At 42.2% G+C, this 21,795-nt stretch overlaps 1 protein-coding gene across 3 annotated transcripts in view; it reads left to right on the top strand.

Annotated features, from left to right (window-relative positions):
* Positions 1-21,795, top strand: part of ZC3H7B (zinc finger CCCH-type containing 7B) — a 93,168-nt gene that overhangs the window by 36,887 nt on the left and 34,486 nt on the right. For all 3 annotated transcript variants that reach the window (XM_031938819.1, XM_023505345.2, XM_031938818.1), the window contains exons 6-11: positions 2,803-2,961; positions 8,139-8,219; positions 10,739-10,795; positions 17,466-17,508; positions 20,098-20,324; positions 21,139-21,469. In XM_031938819.1, the coding sequence (XP_031794679.1) occupies positions 2,803-2,961; positions 8,139-8,219; positions 10,739-10,795; positions 17,466-17,508; positions 20,098-20,324; positions 21,139-21,469 (898 nt within the window). The remainder of the gene's footprint in view (positions 1-2,802; positions 2,962-8,138; positions 8,220-10,738; positions 10,796-17,465; positions 17,509-20,097; positions 20,325-21,138; positions 21,470-21,795) is intronic.

Below are 21,795 nucleotides of genomic sequence, written 5' to 3'. Positions count from 1 at the left end.
CATTGCTTTCCAGTTCTTCCAGCTGCCTTTCATTAGGATAGCCTCCACGTTTCTTTTGACTCCATATCCTCCAGCTGTCTCAAAACTCCTTCCCCTCTTTTGGCCTCCAATTTCCTTATGTTCTTACAACTTTCAAACTCTTCTTCCCAATCCCTCCAATTCCCAATCTTCCCTATGCCCCAGATGCCCAATATGCTTTTGAAGGGACATCAGAGGAGTCCTTCCTCCCACCCACCCTCACCAATCTGATGAACCTATGGGGCAATGAGCCTTCGTTTGGACTTCAGATTCTCCACCTCTCTCTCCTTAGAGAGACTGGGGTGACTAGCACCTTGCTGAGGAAAGAGACAATTTCTGATGAGGGCATTAGAGGCTCAGAAGAATTGGCTGATGGGAAGCTCCTCATTGGCCACATGAGGATGGGACTCATTCATTCAGTCAGTCATTCATTTATTCTTCATTCCTGTTCTAGGTACTAGGGAAGATTTATTAAAACAGGCCAGAATCAGGACTTGTGCCATTCAGATTTGGGAGTTTTTCCAGTAACCCAAACTTTCCATTTTATTTTTTCCTCCATGGGAAGCTCTCAAAAATGGATGCTATAAGAGCAATAATATAATAATTGTAATAAGTTCAAAATATTGGCCAATAAAGATATTGTGATTGGGCCAATGTCGTGGGTAAAACTCTTGTCCCAAACCTCCAGGTATAATGTTGAACCATAAAAAGCAAAGGATGATTTTAATTATCTTCATCCACATGTTTGTATTCCCCAAGCTATATCTAACAAGTCTTTTAAAATGAAAAGACCATGCGGAAGAGATTAAAACATATGGGAAAAAGTATTATGTCTAACCTGTCATTCTCTTTGTTTCTAGAGTTATCCCAAGGACATTCTCCCAGTGAATCTAGATATGATGAGCTCACACTCTAATATTTTTAATCCACCAAATCTGCCTTCAGACACTTACTAGCTGTGTGACGATGGGCAAGTCATTTAACCCTATCTGCCTCAGTTTCCTCATCTGAAAAATGAGCTGGAGAAGGAAATGGCAAACCACTCCAGTGTCTTTGCAAAAAAAAAAAACAAAAAAAACACTTCAAATGTGGTCATGGAGAGTTAGCCATGACTGGACAACAACAAATTTGGGTCTACCTGCAGAGTAATCCACACAACATTAAATAGAAAACAAAATAGCACAAAATAGATCTAATTAAAAGAGATAAGGAAAGTTGCTACAGCTTACTAAAAGGTACCATAGACAATGAAGTAGTGAACATAAGCGCACCAAATGGGACAGCATCCAAATTCTTAGAGAAGTAAATAGGAAGAAATAGATAGCAAAACTAGGATAGTGGGGAACCTCAACTTCCCCTTCTCAGAATTAAATAAATCTAATCACAAAATAAACAAGAAAGAAATTAAGGAGGTAAATAGTCTCTTAGAAAGCTTAGATATGATAGTCCTCTGGAGAAAAAAAAAATACCATGAGAGTGACTTATCTTAAGGTGTTTCTATCTGAATTCCACTGGAAAACAGAAGAATGAAATGAGAATGTGGTTCATTTTTTAAAAGCATCTTAAGGATTTCAAAGGCCTCTTCAAAATGTAGTGTATAAATTATGAAGATTATCATTTTGTTTCCATTTTACAGGGGAGATAACCTAGCAGAGACTTGCATAGGGTCACACAGCTAGGTTTCAAGCTGAGTGGGTCCTTTGAGGCCAATTAGCACAGCCTTATCCCTCCAGGTGAGGAAAGGGAAGCACACTGAGGTGAAATGATTTGCTCAATGTCCCAAAGGTTGTAAGTGTGATCATCACTAAGTCAGCGCTTAGTGTGCGATCTTAATTTTCTGTCAAGGGAAAGTTTGGATTGGCTGACCTCTCAAGTTCTTTCCAGCTTGTCAGAGACTGAATGTGAATCCAGTTCTCTGGGTTCCAGGTCCAACATTGTTCTCACTTAATGATTTCTTCCTTCTTCAATGTTCAAGAGTTTTTGTGGGGCCCAGTATAGAGAGGCAGTGGAGGGGAGTGGACAGAGCACTCGTCTTTGTTCTGTCTCTCATTACATTGTGGCCCCTTCTCTCTCCTCCTCCCCCATGGGCTATACTTCTCTGGAAACTTCAGCTTCTTCCTTAAAAGGAGGATGATCATTCTTATATTATCTGTTTTTTAAGGCTGTGGGAAAGAAGCCTCAGAGAATGGTCAGTCAATAAGTGCCTTATATGACAAGCTCTGCTCTAAGTGCTGGGGCCTAGAGACAATCTCTTCTCTATAGAAATTTGGACATGGCTGTGACTATTTTGGCTAATGGAGGTGGAGGCATAGAGTGGGGATCTGGGACATCAGCATTGCGAGGGATAGTGTGCTCTTTGTCTCCCTGCCCTCACTAGGGAAACCCAATGGCTGTCTCCCTGCCCTGAGGTTACTAGGGTAACCTCAACATGCCCAGGGAAGGTCCCCCAAATTGCCCAGAGCTAATCTGTCTCCTCTCTTTGTTGGTTCTTTTATTTTCCTTAAATTCCCTATTCCAAGCTCCCAAGCTCCTTCCCCAGCCCTCCTCCCCATCTCTAACCTCTCTTCTGTCCAAGTAACCTCCCTCCAGACCATTCCTCTGTCCCTGGCTAGGGGACCCTAGTTTCTGAGCATGGGGGATGGGTTGTTTCAGCCTGGAGGGATGTGTGTGGGAGCAAGGGCTATAGCCTGGTCTAGGGAGGGAGGTGGGGTGGGAGCAGGGCCTATAGCCTGGTCTGGGGAGGGAGGTGTGGATGGGAGCCGCTCTTCCTTTCTCCCATCCCAGGGCTTATATGAGAAGGCACTGGAAGACAGCGAGAAAGCCCTGGGGCTGGACCCAGAGAATATCCGAGCTTTGTTCCGGAAAGCCAGTTCCCTGAACGAGCTGGGACGCCATAAGGAAGCCTATGAGTGCAGTAAAACATGCTCCATCTCCCTCCCCCATGTGAGTGTTTTGGGGCCCGATTGCCCAGTGGTCAAGGCAAATGGGGGTGGGGCTGAGAGGGTGTGATTCAGGGTGGCCCCCAAGTGTGGTCCAGGCAGAGAAATGAGAGGCTGAGCCATGGGCTAAGTCAGGATGGAATCAACAAGTGCCAGTATCTCATATAGTTTCTACTGTTCTTCAACAGTAATCACAGGCTGGGCATGCTTAATTTTACTTTGGATCCTCCAGTGGAAAGTACAGGTTTTGAAAGGAGAGGATCTGAATTCGGATCCTACCCCTGATGCTTCTTGCCTGTGGGATGTTGGGTAAATCACTTACCCATTTGGGCCTCAATTTCTTTAATTGTAAAATCATCTGATCGTTGACATTTCTTCATTCAACAACAGCAGTAGTTACTTTGGAGTATTTTATTATATATTTTTCAAGGTGAGTTAAGATGCTGACTTCTGAAAAATTGCCAATAAAACATTACCCAACTTTCCAAGTTATAAAATCAACTTAAAGAATTTAGGGTTTTTTAGATGGTGGGGAATGCTGGGCAATAGTTTTTAGATCTGGCATTTCTCGTGAACAAAATTATAATACAGGGTAAGGATTGAGGGGAACAAAAAAGAACTATGGAAATGTAAAGAGGGAAAAAGACTTTGAACTGGGGGAAAAAAGTGGGGAATAAATTAGGAAAAGACACAGAGAGCATAATCCCCAAACTGAACCTTGAAAGAAGATGAAGATCTGAATTGAGTGGATGTCCATCAGTTGGGGAATGGCTGGATAAGTTATGATATATGAATGTAATGGAATATTATTATTCTATAAGAAATGATGAGCAGGCTGATTTCAGAAAAGCCTGGGAAGATTTACATGAACCGAAGCTAAGTGAAGTGAACAGAAACGAGAACATTATACACAGTAACAACAAGATTATGTGGTCATCAACTGTGATGGACTTAACTCTTCTCAACAATGTGGTGATTCAAGGTAACTCCAATAGACTTGGAATGGAAAGTGCTGCATTCAGAGAGAGAACTATGGAGACTCTCTGTGGATTAAAGCATAGCCTTTTCACCTTTTTGTTATTGTTATTGTTTGCTTGTTTTTTCCTTTCTAGTATTTTTCCCCCTTTTGATTTTTCTTTTCTTTTCTTTTTTAAATAATAGCTTTTTATTTTCAAAATACACGCAAAGATCATTTTCAACATTCACCTTTGCAAAACCTTGTGTTCCAATTTTTTTCTCCCTTCTTCCTCCCCAAGACAGCAAGCAATCCAATATAAACATGTTTAACCTATACATATGGGAATGGAAGAGGGAAGGAGGGAGTAAAATTTAGAACATGAAGTTTTGCAAGGGTGAATATTGAAAACTATCTTTGCATGTATTTGGAAAAAAATAAAATACTATTAAAAGACTGAAAAATAATTAAACAAAAAAGAATATTAAAATCCTGAAGGGTGAGAATGAAGTGAGGTATGAGTACTCCAGGCATCTGCATGAAGGTGGGAACAGCTGGTAGTCTAGGATGACTGGAAGGTTACATATGTGTTTGGGGTTACAGAATAAGACTAGGAAACTCTCATTTTTTTATTTTTTTAATTAAAGCTTTTTAATTTCAAAATATATATATGGATAATTTTCAACAATCACCCCTACAAAACTCTGTGTTCTAATTTCTTCCCCCCCACTTCCCCAGTTGGCAAGTGGTCCAATATATGTTAAACATCAACATTTATTTTTATAAGATTTTTTTTCTTTTCTCCTTCCCTCCCTTCTTTCCTTCCCCCCTCTCCAAGACAGCAAGCATTCTGATAGATTATATATGTTAAATCATTTTAAACATATTTCTATATTAGTCATGTTGTAAGAAAAATCGAAACAAGGGGAAAACCACAAAAAAGAAAAAGCAAATCAATTTTTAAAAAGATGAAAATACTATGTTTCCATTTGCATTCAGTTTCCATAATTCTCTCTCTGGATACAGAAGACATTTTCCATCTCACTTCTAGGGGAATTGCTTTGAATCACCTCATTGTTGAGAAGAGCCAAGTCCATCACAGTTGATCATCACAATCTTGTTGTTAGTTTGTACGATGTACTTCTGGTTCCGTTCACTTCACTCAGCATCAGTTTCTGAAATCAGTCTGCTCATCATTTCTTATAGAACAATATTATTCCATTACATTCATCTACCACAACTTATTCAGTCATTCTCCAATTGATGGGCATCTACCCAATTTCCTTGTGACCACAAAAAGAGCTGCTACAAACATTTTTTACATGTGGATCCTTTTCCCGCTTTTATGATCTCTTTGGGATGCAGACCCAGTAGTGACACTACTGGATCAAAGGATATGTACAGTTTAATAACCTTTTGGACATAGTTTCCAAATTGCTCTCCAGAATGACTCCAAAATTTTCACCAGTAGAAAAATATTTTAACATTTTAATTTAAAAATATTTTAAACTCTTAATTATAAAAGAAGTCAATTCAATTCAGATACAATTATCACCATGTTTCTAAAAACCAAACCAAACCAAACCCCCCCAAACAACCTAATTCATGTCCCCAGCTTGAGTACTCCTACATTAAATGGAGCTTGCTTTCTTTCTCCTAATCTATCTTTAGTTTCCCCCTAATTGTTATCAGTACCACCCTTTCCAATCTGGAGTTAATTTTCCTAGGCAGAGTTGTGAGCCAAATGGGAACTGAGTGGTTCTACCTTCTCTCTATCGTTATTATGCCCTCCAATCTGCTTTTTTTCTCCCCTGCTTTCCACAAATACAATACAATGTTATCTGCTATTTTGTGTACATCTATATACCTTTATATAAACCCTCAGCCATCTGTTACTTCCTTGATCCTCAGACCACCCTTTCTTTAAGACAGGTAGAGGCATTTCTACTATTGTCTCCATTTTACTGATGGAGAAATAACAATAGTAATAAGAATGAATATTTTTAGAGCAAGAGTTTCAAAGTGCTTTATAAATTCTATAGGGCCACTAGGGGGCATTATATTGAACAGAACACCTGGTCTGAAGTCGGGAAGACTTAATCTCCCTGAGTTCAAATCCCACCTCCCATATTCATTAGCTATGTGACCCCAAGAGTAAGTCATTAGCCCTGTTTACCTCAGGTTCCTCCTCTGTCAAATGAACTGCAGATGGAAATGGCAAACCACTCCAGTATCTTTGCCAAGAAAATCCCAAATGAGGTCATGAAGAGTTGGACACAACTGAACAACAACAATACGAACATAATCTCATTTGATTGAAGAGGTCATTCAAGTCAGCACCACACTGTTTAATGCTTTATTTATTTATTTTTGCCTTTAATTAATTTATTAACATAATCACGCAATGGTCTTTTTTTAAATTAAAAGTATTTTATCTTTCTAAATACATGCAAAGATGGTTTTCAGCATTCACCTTTGCAAAACCTTGTGGTCCAAATTTTTCTCCCTCTCTTCCACCCCCCCAGACAGCAAGCAACCTGATATAGGTTAAATATGTGTGATTTTTCTGAACACATTTCCAATATTTAATCTTTATTTGTGTGATTATTAAACATTGTGATAATAACTCACATTTAGTTTTGGATAGAAAATTTTGAAAGTCCTTACTGATAAATGTGTGTGCATGCACTTGAAACCTTATGTTTTATGCTTCTATATTTACCTCAGTACCAAACCCACAGTCATCTCTTAGTAAATATCTGTTGTTTGAGTAACAGGAGGAAGGAAATTCTTTGGGACGTTGACACAGATAATTCAAAGATCGCACATCTGCCTTTGGAATACATTAGTCACAGATTCAAATTTAGGAAAGGCTCTAGAACAGGGGATGTCGGAGCTGGGAGGGAGCTTAGAACAGGGGATGTCAGAGCTGGGAGGGGGCTTAGAACAGGGGATGTCAGAGCTGGGAGGGAGCTTAGAACAGGGGATGTCAGAGCTGGGAGGAAGCTTAGAACAGGGGATGTCAGAGAGGGGATGTCACATAGAATGTCAGGGCTGGGAGAGTCTTTTGAGAGCATACCTTCTAATCTTTTCATGTTACCAAGAAAGAAATTGAGGCCCAAAGACATAAAAGGATTTTTCTAAAGGGCATAAAATTAAGTGACAAAGGGAGAAACAAATGCCAGATCCCCGGCCTCTCATCCTAGTCTTTTTCATCCATTCCTTTCAGTGTTCCCTTTTCAGGACATCTTTCTTCTGGCAGTAATAAAAGAGCTAAAACTCATAACCAATCTTAGAACTGGAAGAGGCCACAAATGTCTCTGGGTTGATTTTTATTAAGTATTTTTGAGGCAGTTAGGTTAAATGATTTGGCCAGCTAATAAGTGTTAAATGTCTGAGGCCAGCTTTGAATTCAGGTCCACCAATTCAACCCACCAATAACTGCCTTGGCTGAGTCAGTTAATCAGTTAACAAGCACTTATTAAGTGCCTCATATGGGCCCTGCACTGTGTCAGGTTCTGAGGATACATAGACAAAAATGAAAGTCTCTGCCTGAGGAACTTCCCTTTTAACAGGGATAGTCCGCAGCTGGATCACAACTTCTAGGAGTTGTGGTCCTGACTGGGATCCCCGATCTCACATGGACACAGTAAAACCAGGGAAATTGGGCTGGGGAAATGGGAGGGCAGAAGTTCAAAAAAGCCATCCTTTGCTTGTGATGAGGGGTGTACAACCATTTTTCCAAAAAACAGGACACACTTTTAAATTTAATCTGAAATATTAATATTTCTCCACCGCTTAATTCCAGACAATCAACAAAACAATAACTCAAATCTGTTTTGTAGTGTCTGCTGATTGCTAAGGTGTAAATGCTTGCAGTGAAAATTTAACAATCAGCTCTCACAAGTTGGTATGAGCTAGCTCCGGTCCCCCTTTGTTTATAGAGTTTTCAGACAGGGGAGGAAGATTTAGGGAAGAACCCTAGAATTAGCCAGGTGGAAGGTAAGGGAGAGGGGGATAAAGAGGCAATCCCAGGGGGAGGTGGGAGAAGGAGTCCAGATTTCATAATTTCCTTTACTCTTGGAGATCAAACAAGACAAAAGAGACAGACAGAGACACAGAGACAGATACAGAGAAAGAGAGAGATAGAGACACAAAGAGAGACAGAGACAATGACAGACAACTGTTTTTTTTCCCTCTTGCTTAACATTTTCTTTCTCCCCTAGGATGAAAGCGTCACTCAGCTCAGTCGGGAGCTGGCCCAGAAGCTGAGGTTACCCTGCAGAAAAGCATATAAGAGACCTCAGGTGGGCAGGCGCCTTGGGCAGTGGAGGCAGGAAGGACTGGGAGGTGGAGGGGAAATGTCTGCCTGGGACGGCCTTCGAAGGCCCTTGTTTCCTCCTTTGTAAGTTGAAGGGTTTTCCCCCCATTTTCCATCACCTCTTCCAGCACATACATGGTATCCAAAGTCCCCAGATTTGAAATCATGAATCATGATCCACCACAGTGGCCTTTGCCAAGGGAACTTATAGTATCATTTCATCCATGAAACGAGAGACCAGGAGATTGTCATCATAACCAGTAATTTGATCATCTTGAAACATTAAGTAATCCCGTGTCTTAATTACCAAGGAGATCTGTTCTTTTGTTTTTTGTTTTTTTGCTTGTATTTTTAGTACACATTTCTTTATGAATCATGTTGAGAGAGAAAAATCAGAACAAAAGGGGAAAAAACTACTGGAGGGAAAAAAATCATAAGAAATAAGTGAACCTAGCATGTGCTGATTTACATTCAATCTCCATAGTTCTCTCTCTGGATGCAGAGGGCATTTTCTATCCAACGTCTATTGGGATTGCTTTGGATCACGGAACCACTGAGAAGGACTGAGTCTTTCATAGTCGATCATCACACATTCTTGCTGCTACTGTATACAGTGTATTCTTGGTTCTTGTTTTCCTCAGCATCAGTTCATGGAAATCTTTCCAGGCCTTTCTACAATCAGCTTGTTCATCATTTTTCATAGAACAATAACATTCCATCACCTCCACACATCATGATTTATTCAGCCTTTCCCCAATGGATGGGCATCTAGCCATTTTCCAATTCTTTGCCACCACAAAAAAAGCCGCTACAAACATTTTTGCACCTTTTTCCCTCCGAGGGGTTCTGTTCTGCAGAGTCTTACACATCTAAGAATGTTCCAGCCTAATTAGGAGATAAGATGCTACTTTGGAAGGACAAACAGACAGACAGACAGAGACGGCATCAGGAAGACAGACAGAAAGGGGAGGAGGAAGCAGGAATTTATTAAGCACTTATGAAGTATACTTTGTGCTAAAAACTCTTTATACAAGATCCCTTAAAAAGCTCCCATTCTGATGAAGGAATACATAGAGGGAAGATAGAAGTGGAGGCGGGGGCCCCGTGATGAACCGGCCAAGAAGTGGCCAGAGAGACCCAACTCTGGGTAGGAGAAGGCCAAAGGTCACTTCTCAAAGCCTAGGATGTAAAGGGCAGAATCCAGGATTCTTGGAGTGAGGACAATGATGGCTAGAGTGTACACAGAGCACGGTATAATTCTGCATGTGCTGTAGAATTTAAAAAACAAAACAAAACAAAAAAAAAAACTCTAGGCAGTACAATGGAGTGGTGGAGGAGGCAGGGAGAGCCAGCTAAGGGTTCCTGAAGAATGAAAATGGGTTCTTGATGACTGGGGGCTGGATGCGGGTGCTTAGAGAGATCCACATGCTAAAAGCAGCGATGTGTGTAGGTCTGAATCATGTGGGCTCTAAATTCCATGCAGATGAGTCTCACTGGTTAGCTCGGGTAAATGAAGTCTGTTGGGGATTTTAGATGGAGCTACTAGGGGTAGGTAATGTGGGTGAATGGAGGGCAGGGGGAGTGTGTATTAAGGCAATAGGGAAGAACCCTTTTGCTGGAGTGCAGACAGTTGCAGAATTGATCCCGTTTTGCCTCACAAACAGCAGGACTTGATTCTGCCTATTCTCACTCTGAGAGCTACTGTTGTCATGATGATATTATCCATAATCCTCATCTCTCTCTCTCTTTTTCTCTCCCCCTCTCCCCCTCTCTGTCTCTCTTTTTCCTTTCTTCTCCTCATCCTGCTCCTTCTTATTCTTTCTCCTTTCCTCTCTTCTTCTCTCCCTTCTCCTCTCTTTCTCTCCATCCATCCATCCATGCATCCATCCCTCTCTCCCTCCCTCCCTGTCTCTCTCTCTCTCTTTGTGTCTCTCTCCCTCTTTTATTTTCTCTGTGTCTCTTTCTCTCCTTTCTCTGTCTCCCTCTCCCTCTGTCTGTTTCTCTGTGTACGTATCTCTCTCTTTCTTGTTTTTTTCTCTATCTCTGTCTCTATCTATTTCTCTTTTTGTGTTTCTGTCTGTCCATCTATCTCTGTATCTTTCTCTGTCTCTTCCTCTTTTTGGGTTTGTTTGTCTCTGTATCTCTGTTTCTCTCTTCTCTCTTTGTTGTCTATGTCATTGTTTCTGTCTCTCTTTTCTGTCTCTCTATCTCTTTATTTCTGTCTGTCTCTGTTGTCTCTGTATCTGTCACTGTTTCTTTGTCTCTGTGTCTCTGTCTCTATTGTCTATGTCATTGTCTCTGTCTGTCTGTCTTTGTCCCTGTTTCTGTCTCTCTGTCTCTGTCTTTGTCCCTTTGTCTCTGTGTCTGTTGTCTGTCATTGTCTCTGTCTCTGTCTCTCTTTGTGTCTCTAACTCTCTCTTTCTCTGTCTCTGTTTCTGTCTCTGTGTCTCTGTCTGTCTCTGTCTCTTCTCCCTCCCCCCCCCCCCCCCCCCCCCCCCCCCACAGGAATTGGAAACCTTCTCGCTGCTCAGTAATGGCACCTCGGCTCCTTTAGCAGATCAGGTAGGATGGATTCTGCCTTGGCCCCTGGATGGGCGTCCCCAGTGTGTGCACAGTAAATTGTGATTCCTCCCAGGGTTGGCAAGTCATTCTAGCTGATCCCTTCTCCCTCCCCTTCCCCTGATTCACTCTAGGGGACCAGAGAAAACCTGGGTTCTAGTCTCAGCTCTTCCATTTACTAAACACGAGACCATGGGCCAATCATTTATCATTTGATCCTCAGTTTCCTCCTCTCTATGATGAGAATAATAATGTTTGCCCTTTCCATCTCCCGGCAGAGCTATTGTACATAGAGCACCTGGAAGCCTGGAGTTCTGAGGAAATAGTGGCTATTCTAGATTGGGCCCAAAGCTTTGCAGAGGATTCATTTCAGGCCCAGCCTGGGTGGTGGTGGGGATGTTGGGGGAGTCACATAGGCAGCCCTTGTCTAGGTCTGAGTGGTCATTCTTTACAATGTGTAGCACACAGCTAGGGAAGATCCTAGAACATGGAACATAGACTATTCCAGTTGGAAGGGAGCTTAGAACAGGGATGTCAGAGCTGGAGGGAGCTTAGAACAGGGGATGTCAGGGCTGGGAGAGGGCTTAGAACAGGGGATGTCAGAGCTGGGAGGGAGCTTAGAACAGGGGGTATCAGAGCTGGGAGGGAGCTTAGACCAGGGGGTGTCAGAGCTGGGGAGGAGCTTAGAGCAGGGGATATCAGGGTTAGGAGGGAGCTTAGAACAGGGGATGTCAGGGCTGGGAGGGGGCTTAGAACAGGGGATGTCAGGGCTGGGAGGGAGCTTAGAACAGGGGATATCAGAGCTGGGAGGGAGCTTAGAACAGGGGACGTCAGAGCTGGGGAGGACTTAGAGCAGGGGATATCAGGGTTGGGAGGGAGCTTAGAACAGGGGATGTCAGGGCTAGGGAATGGGGAATATTTGAACTTACTCTATACTATAACTGGTCTAGGACGTTGATAACAAAGACTATGTGACATGAAAGGGACGTTTTCTTGGACCTCATCTCCCGGAGCTGGCTCCCCAGATTGTACCAGTGCCTCCCCTGTGATAGTTCTCCTCCTGCCTGTCACCTTCTCAGACCCTCTTTGCATCTTCCCTTTCTTTCTCCGTGTGTGTGTTTGTGCCTCTTAGCTCCATCTTTAAGCTGCTTTTCTCTCTACACCCTTCCCTTCATTGATCTCATCCACTCTCACGCCTTCCATGGGCACAATGCCCATGATGCCCAAGTCTGTGTCCCTGAAGTCTGTATCCCTGGCCCTCTCCTCCCTCCTTATTCCTAGTCACTCGTATTCTCAACTGCCCATTAAACATCTTCATAGAAATTCTCCTGGCCTCCACCCTGGGGCCTGTTACTATTGTCTTTCCTGCCAGTTTTATTGTATCTTTTGATGACATGACCCTCCTCCTGTTGCCCCTCCTCAAACTCTGAGAGATTTCTTTGATACTTCCATCCCCAGAACTTATCTCATGGCCTGGCACATAATAGGCACTTAATAAATTGTTGATGACTGACGATCGCCCACCACCCAAAACACTTGCCAAGGCCTATGACTTTTTGTTGTTGCTCAGTCACGTCCATCTCTGTGACCCTGTGGATCATACTGTCCTTGGGGTTTTCTTGGCAAAGATACCAGAGTGATTGACCATTCCCTTTTCCAGTCCATTTTACAGATAAGTTAACTGAGGCAAACAGGGTTAAATGACTGTCCCAGAGTCACACAGTTAGGAAGTGCCTGATGCCAGATTTGAACTCAGGATGATAACTCTACCTGTGCTCTTCCCATTGAGCAGAAATAAGGCGGAATTCATTCCAAAATAGAGGATGAAAAGGTGTGCTCAGGGACCAGCTAGCAGCCATGTTAGCTAGAACAGAGTGTGTGAAAGGGGAATAAAAAGAAATAAGGAAAGGAAAGTAGGAGCTAGTTTGTGAAGGATTTCTATCTTATCTTAAAGGAACTAGGGAGCTATTGAGGATTTTTGATTAGGGTACTGGGCTCACTAGCATGTAATTTAGAAAAGCCCTTTGGGCAGCTATGGGGAGGACTGAGTTGGAGAGGAGAGAGTCTGGAGAAAGGGAGGTGATAGGGATTGACAGAAGCTGGCAGCTGGAGAGAGGCAGCCTAATGGGAGAGTCAGCAAAATCCGAGTTCAAATCCTGCCCCAGAGATTTATTAACTGTGTGACCCAAGGCAAATTGCTCAACCTTAATCTGCTTTAATTCCTTAATTACAGAGTGCAGATAACAATGTGCCTACTTCCCATGGTTCTCTGAGGAGCAAATAAACTAATATTTGAAAAGTCTTTCGCAAATCTTAAAATACTCGCTATTATTATAATAAATATTATATATATCATAGTATACATTATATTAATATATTGCTGTTATAATATATAATATATAATATAAATATATATAATATAATATATAATTTATATTATTATAATATAATAATATGATATAATATATTATATTATATTCTATATGCCATATTATGTAATTCTATATTATATCATGTGTTATATGCCATGATATATCGTGTTATATGTAACATAATCTAGCTTAAATACTTTGGCCACATAATGAGAAGATGTGACCCATTGAAAAAGATCCCAATGTTGCAATGATAAAAAGCACAAAGAGAAGAGGATGAAATGGAGAGATGGTGTCATGGAAACAATAAAAGGCTTGGACAGGCTTTGGGAGATAGTGGAGGACGGGAGGTCCCGGCGTGCCGGGATGCAGGGGTTACAAGGAGTTGGACCCAACGGAACAATAGCATCATTATTAAATGCATAAAATAAAATAGAGGGGATTACAAAGGAAAGGATTGTATCGAGATACGGCCCAGATACAGCAGGATTGTGGTAACTTGTGAGTCAGTGGTGGGGCTGGCAATGACCTCAGTGAGAAGTAATGGCCAATGAAAGCGGCGGGATGAGCTGGGTATCTCTGGGAGTTAGCCACAGAAGCACAGAGCCTAAAACGGACCTTAGTAGTTACATAGTCAGACTCCATGTGTCCAATCCCCTGGACAACCTCCCCAACTAAGGGCCATACAGTTTCTGCTTGAAGAAATTCTAGCTGTGGGATTGTGGGCAAATCCCTCGGTTTCCTTATCTGTAAAAGAGAGGATGAGAATAGCCATTTCAGAGGATGATGGGGAGCTGCTCTTGCTGACTGTAGAAATTCAATGATCACTTTGAGGTGCAACCAGTCTCTGGAATGGATTAGAAAAGGAACAGTTTGGAGCAATGTTTGCTCATATTCCCTCCAGGGTCAAAGGAGATGCTAGAAGTAGACCTTTCTGCTGTGGGATCATGTACAAAGTCCCTTCCCCTCATTGCCTCCGTTTCCTCATCTGCAAAATCTAAGCCGTACACGAGCTGCCACAAGAGGTCGTTGTTCTGTGATTCTTAAATCACTATAGGAGCTCCAGCTATTAATGATATTATCCTTGGGGCACAGACAGTGGCTGGGCTGACCTTGGAACCTAAAAAAACCCAATTCAAATCCTGCCTCTGATTATTTCTCAGCATCTTTGCTTTCCTAACACTTTATATAAAGGAGGAGTCGCGATTTATCGCAGGGAAGGAAGTTTCCACACCAGGCATCCCCAGTATGGGGCCGATTTAAAAACCTTCCTTCCCCTTCACTTCTTCCAAAACAAAGAATAAAATGCATTAAGCCAAAATCTGCCTGCCTCTAACTCCTGAGCATTATCTCCAGTTTTTCCCCCTGGGACCACATGGAAAGAAGAGAGAGAGAAACAGAGAGAGAGATGCAGAGAGGGAGACAAAGACAGAAAGACCGGGGGGTGGGGGGGGGGGGGGGGGGGGGGGGGGGGGGGGGGGGGGGGGGGGGGGGGGGGGGGGGGGGGGGGGGGGGGGAGAAGAGCTGGGGGCGGAGAAGGAGAAAGAAGGAGAAGGAGGTAGAGGCTTCATGCAATTGTCTTACAGTTGGTTGTCCTCAATCCCTTCCTGGATGTGGATCCCCAATTTAGGGAAAGTAAACTGCTTTATCATGAGTCTGAATCATTAAATGGAATTAGACAGGAGGTGAATCCTTAGCCAGAGAATCAACTGTTTTCATATCAGAGAATCACAGAATCCCTAAGATTGGTGGATTTGTGAGTAGAAATTTCCTTCCTTCCTTCCTTCTCCTTCCTTCTCCTTCCTTCTCCTTCTTTTTCCTTCCTTCTTTTCCTGCACTTGAAGATCACTAGTGATGGGAGAATCACTGCTCTTGGAGATGATTTATCCCACTTTTGTTGTTAGAAGGGCAGCCAGATTGCACAGTGGAGAGGACACTAGGCCTGGAGTCAGTAAGGTCTGAATTTAAATCTAGCCTCAGACACTTATTAGTGTGATCTTTGACAAGTCACTTTACCCTGTTTGCCTCAGTTTCCTTATCTGTAAAATGAGCTGGAGAAGTATCTTTGCCCAAAAAAAAACCCAAATGGGATCTCTGAAACAACTGAACAACCTTGTTAGGAAATTTATCCTTTACTTTGATATAAAATTTGCATCTTCAGCTTTTCCTTCTTGTTCAGCCCTCTGGAGCTAAGTGGACAAAGGCTGCCCCCTCTCCCATGGACCCTGTCAAATATAAGTCATCTTGTGTCTGGGTTCAATATCCCCGATTCCTCCAATTATCTTTTTCTTTGTCCTCCTGAGTGTTCTTCCTCTGGAACTATTCCATGTCCTCCCAAAAATGTGGTATCTAGAACTGAACCCAGTCAAAGCCAAGCCAGGTATATGCTGGGGAGCACAGTGCTCCATAGGAGCCAGGTGTGGCCTAATCTGGATATGACAAGAAGATGACCCCCCCCCCCCCATCTTACTCTGCACTCTAGACTGCTTTATGTGGCTGAAGATAAGTAGAGAGGCAGTATGCTGTATTGGTTAGAACCCAGCTTCTTAAACTGTAGATCATGACCTCATAATGGGTCTCATGTTTGGGGGGGTCATAAAATTATGTCATTGTTTGATTTGTTTACCTATTTTACTTACCTTTGTATCAAGGATCATTTAAAAATTTCTCAGGCAAAAATTTAAGTAGCCCTGGAGTAGAGGATGAGCTTTAGCATTGGGAAGGCCTGGGTTCAAGTCTTCCCCCTGACCTGTCTTACCTGTGTGATCTTGGGAAAATCACGATCCTTCTCAATGTTCCAGGCAATGTTTTTAAGAATGTCACTTTTTCTGTTTCTTTTTTCTCTCGTGGGTTTTTCCTTTTGTTCTGATTTTTCTTTCCCAACATGATTCTTAAAGAAATGTCTAAAAAATGTTTTTTTTTACATGCACACATACACACATCCTATGTTTATTGATCTGTATAAATCGCATATATATACATACGTATGTGCTTTTTGAAGTCTCAAAGAAAAGGAAACAAATTAGCCAAGTTAAAATCTATGTACTGCGAGATCAGGAAATTTTATGGCTTTTCTTTGTATTCACAGTACATAGTGCTCATCAAAAGATATATACAGTAGAAAAAGGTACATATTCTAAATATTTTAAGCATTAAAAATATATTGTTTGATATGAAATTGAATCATTTTATGACCTGAATATACAAAAACAAAGGGTTTTTTTGTTTGAATGTCTAAAAAATGAATGAATTGTATAACAAGAAAAAAAATAAAAATAAAGTTAAAAAAACCAGAAGATTTTGCCTACTGGGCAAAGCTTGTAGTCTATTAAAACACCAAAGAATTATCCCATAGATTTTACATTTCTTGAGGTCAGAACTGGTTCCATTTTTGTCACTGTATATCCAATACCTAGCCCAATGTCTGGCGTACAGGCGGCACTTAATAAAGGCTTTTTTGATTGAAATTTCATGCCGATGAGACTTAGTGACATCTTCCTTTTCTTTTGCTTTGAAGATGATTTTTTTTAACCCAAGTTCAAGACTTTAATTTTTCAATTAAAATTCTTTGCACTACATTTGGCTCACCATTCTAGCTTGAGACCCTTGTTTGGCTCTGTAGTCTATTAGTGTTCCTTTGTGGGTTATGGGTCATCTGTAAACTTGTTAAATGTTATCTATCCCTTTAAGGAGAGAGTCCCAGGGCACTCCACCAGACTTCCCTCACTGCAGAAGATTTACCACTTGATGACTGTTCTTTGGGTCCATTCATCCAACCATCTCTAAAGGCATAGCACGATCATCCTGACCTCCTCTCTCTATCTTTTTTTTTTTTTAATAGCTATTCACCAACAGGATATCTCTCTCTGTGTGTGTCTCTGTCTCTGCTGTCTCTGCATCTCTACCTCTCTGTCTCTGTCATTGTCTCTCTCTCTCTCTCTGTCTCTGTGTCTCTTTCTCTCTCCAAACTTGATCCTCTGTATAATGGAGTGAGAACTGGCAGGCTCCTAGTCTGAGGCAAGGACAAGATATAGACATAATATGAGACCTCTTGAGTATGAGGGAGCACTGGAATTTCCTGTTATCCCTTTCCTTGTATTCAGTCAACAGCCATTTATTGTACCAGACACTGAGAAGTACCAGGGATGCAAAGAAGGGCAAAAATAATCCCTACCCTCAACTAGTTTATGTTCTAAGGGGTAAAGACATTCAGGTGTATACAAGATATTATACAGAGTAGAAGGATGGTGAGTATGGCCACCCACATCTCTCCTGATGTCACGATCTCTTTCTCTCCACAGGGAACATCCAATGGACTTGGTTCTATAGATGACATCGAAACAGGTAGAGAACCCATCCTTGTCTGGGAGATGAATGGGTGGAGGGAATAACCTCAGATGGAGGTTATCCTGTGCCAGGAGCAGGAAAATTTAGGGAAATGGACCATGAGAAGTAGCTCCAAAACTGCCCTTGGCAATGATCCCATCATTAGGAAATCTAGAGCCTTGGGCTGATTTCAGGAAGTGACTCAATCTTCACCAGCTCTTTAGTATTCCCTGTATTTTCCACTGGGGTCCCCCAGGAGAGAGGTAGTACTTGATATTCCTACCTTCCTAATTAAAAACTTCATCCCTGATACCCAGCGAGGTGGTAGAGCTGATAGAATGTTAGACGGAATCAGAAAGAACCTGAGTTCAAATCCTGCCTCAGATACTTACGGATCCTGGGGAAATTGTTTCACCTCTCTGTGCCTCAGTTTCTTCACCTGTCAATGAGGATCACAGAGTTGTTGTGAGACCCAAATGAGGTTTGATACATAGAATCACATATATAATATATACATATATGTACGTGTGTATATATAAACACACACAGAGCACTCTGTAGACTTTCATCATCATATATTAAACACTTACTATGTACCAGATATTGTGCTGGAAAACAAAGACAAAGAGCCTTAAAGCCGTATATAAAGTTTAGCTATTACCCAGAAGCCCCAGTGTTCATGTTTTCTTGCCCCTGGCACTGGACTAGAGTAGGGCTATGGAAGGGGAAAGACAAGTCTTGCTCCTACTTGCTGGTCTCCTGTCTCCCCTTTCCACTCTCACTGCTTGCCCAGACTGGTCTGTCTCATCTAGGAAAGGAAGTGAGACAACAAAAAGAGGAAAGAGCTCAGATAGTGAGCAAAGCAATTACTGGAGAGTAGTAATTCTCTGTGTTCTGCCTCTGACAGAGGTGGTGGACTCCAGGTGGGGAATGGGGCATACCTTGTCGGTCATGGCAAATGCTATGCAAGGAAGGGTCCTGTTGGCTGAGAGGTAGGGAGGAGTCACTAGGAGGCAGCTGGGTGGCTCTGAGAACCCAGTGATGGACTGGAACTGGGAACACCTAAGTAAGTGCAGTGTCACCTCAGACACTTACTAGCTGGGCAAGTCACTTGCCCTCTGCTTGACTTAATGCACGGAGAAGGAAATAGTGAACCACGCTAGGAACTTTGCCAGGAAAACCCCATGGGGGACACAAAGAGTTACACATAATGGAACAACAATAACGATGGGGAGGAGTCATTAGGAAATAACAATATCAATAAATCATTTTAAAGAGACTTGATTAAGGAGAGAACTGAGAACTCCCGGAACTCCTTTCTTTTTAATAGAATGTTTCTCCCACCTCCTTAAGGGCAGAAAATCAGATTATTAATCCGTGGCCATTTGTTAAGCGATTTACTCAACAGGCACTTATTAAATGACTACCACTGTGTCCACGGTGCTCCTCTAGATATATAGGAAGACATCAGTTTAGGAAAGATGAGGTCCTAGTCCTTTCCTCATGGAACTTACCCAAATCCACTGTGGGGTTGATACAAATGTCAATAACGAATATTGCCAATAATATTGTCAGTTCATAGAAGGGACTTATGTTCCCCAAATAATGTACTACATAAGGTCCAAGGAGGAAAGTAATTATTTACATTATCAGAGAGGGCTTCCTAAACTGTTTTCCTGAACTTCTCCTATTCCCTCACCTCCCCTATTCAACTCAACACCAAGTCTTATTGATTCTGTCTTCACCAGATCTTAATGATTCTTCTTTCATCTGACACATTCATCACCACAGTTCATCCCCTGTCACCTCTTTCCTGGTCTCCCGATTTGCCTCCCTGCTCCCGATCTTCTCTCAGCTGTCAAAATGAGTTTCCTAAAACTAGGCTGACTGTGTCACTCAGTTACTGAAGAAGCTCCCTGTTGCCTGTGAGCTCTAGTGAAAATGATCCTTTTTGACATTTAAAAATCCTTTACAATCTGGTTGTACTCTTATTTTTTTTTTTTTTTTTTTACTTGATCAATTTCATATTCTGGCTAAGATTGCAATCGCAAAATCAAAATTAGGTATAAACCTGCTGCTGAGATTTATTCATCATCCACCATCTATACACTTTTATTAAAGGGAGCAACCTCATTGGACAAGCAAAAATGTGACACAACTATGTGAGGTTTTAAATAACTTGGCCCTGGGTTCTTTTTACTCTTTTTACTTTGCTATCTTAGTAATAAATGCCTTTGCTAAGAGCTATTTATCTCTATTGGCTGATTGTTAATGTGAAACACACCGGTGGGGGCTCATGCTCTAGAGCCTTAAAACTCACACTAGCAGCGACCTCCCTTGACCCAACTTTTCACTATGGGTGCCAACTTGGGGGATTACCATCCATATTTTCTATTTACTATGAATGTTTTGTATCCTCTGAGTAGAACGTAAGTATTTTGAAGGCAAGGGCTAGTTTCATTCTTGTCTCTGTATTTTCATCACCTAGTACAGTGTTGGGCTCATAATAGTTGATTAATAAAAGCTGATAAATGGAATTAAAGGGTTAAAAATCAACCCCTCCCCCCCAAGAATGCTGAGCTTTCTCTCTGTCTTCCTCTTCCTCAGACTGTTCCATGGATTTAAGATGTCTCACAGCCCCAACCACTGCCTCTATTCCTGGTTGTGATATCACCCTCCTTCCCGACCCCGAGATCAAGGGCTCCACCACAACCCTTTTCCCTCCCACCTCTGACCTGCTGGCTCCTCCAGATGGGGCTGGACCCGAGAACATGGAAGATTTCTCTGATGGGGATGTTTTTGGGCCAGAACTCGACTCCCTCCTGGATTCATTGGTGAGAAAATTCACGTTCTCATTCATTCATTCATTCGTTGTTGCTCACTTCTCTTGGTTACCTCCTCTGTCCACGGGGGACAGCTAGAGATCTCATCCATGTCGCAGTACTGTGGGTGACCATCTTCCCCTGTCTAGTCGATGTAACCTCATACCTCAAAATAGGGTAGAATAATCAAAAGTAAAACAAGTTTATTATTGCTTTTGTTGTCAAACTCTTTTCCTATCTATTATCTCCCACTATCCCAGTGAGGTAACTTGGGGAAACTAAAGCCTAGTGAGGGAAAATGACTTATTTGAGAATATCCATCATCAGTGGGGTACTTGGAACTGGCACCCCATTTGGTCAAGATTATGTGCTAGAGAGAAGGCTGTGTGAGGGGTGAATGGGCATCTAATCTATTTAGATGAATAATCATAATTAATTATAATGATTTGGTTTTGTTTAAAACAATTAATTAATAATTAATTGAAAGCTCTTTAGAACTCAATTCTCTATTTGTTCTTCCATTTTCCCCTCTTCTTCACCTTTTCTCTACCTTCCCTCTTTTGTCTCCATTTCCTTTCCGGCTTTCTTTTATCTTTCTTCTTTCTCCCTCGCCTATTTTCTTAATCCCATTCTTCTTTCTTTTCTTTCCCCCATCTTTATTCCTTATTTATTTCCTTTTACTCTCCTTCCCCTTATCTCTTGTTCCCTATACTTTTCTTTGCCGTTCTCTATTCTCTTATCACTCCTTCCCCCTTCATTTCTTCCTCTCTCCTCTTCTTCTTTCTCATGTCTTCCTTCCTTCTATTTGTTGCCAATCTCCTTGTAGTCTCTGGTACAAGGCTCCATTCCAGTTACTATTCCCAGTGAAATGCCCCAGAGGATCCCCGTGTTCCCTGGTGGGGCACCCCTCTTGCCCCCTGTGGTGAGCGCCACCATCCCTGTCTCCAATCCACTGCCCCCTGCATCCTTTGGCCTTGTTATGGACCCCACCAAGAAGATGACCTCCTCTATGCTGGAAGCCTTTGACTCCCCGGCCTCCTCACTGGACACCTTGGATCATCTGGACTTGCTTCCATACACAGATGCCCACCTCGAAGCCCTGGACAGCTTTGGACCTGTCCGAGGCTCCCTGGACACACTTGATTCATTCACAGTAGGTAAGTTCATGGGAAGAGACCCCAGAATATGGAATGTCAAAGTTGGGAGAAACCTTGGAACCCAGAATTTCAGAGCTAGAAGAGACCTTAGAACTTGCCTTAGGATAGAATATCAGTGATGGGAGGGCCCTTGGAGACTCGTGAGTCCGGTCTCCTTATTTTTTAGGGTAGGAACTTGAGGCCCATTGTTAAGGAAGGTCACACATTAGTTAATGGCAAAGCTTGGACTCCCAATGGCTACCCAGTCCCCCCTTACCACTATTCTGCTCTCCACCAGCGGGGTGTGTGTGTGTGTGTGTGTGTGTGTGTGTGTGTGTGTGTGGCCT

Source organism: Sarcophilus harrisii, chromosome 5 (genome assembly GCF_902635505.1).
Source record: "Sarcophilus harrisii chromosome 5, mSarHar1.11, whole genome shotgun sequence".
NCBI classification, from domain to species: Eukaryota; Metazoa; Chordata; class Mammalia; order Dasyuromorphia; family Dasyuridae; genus Sarcophilus; species Sarcophilus harrisii.
This window is presented reverse-complemented; position numbering and strand designations above follow the sequence as displayed.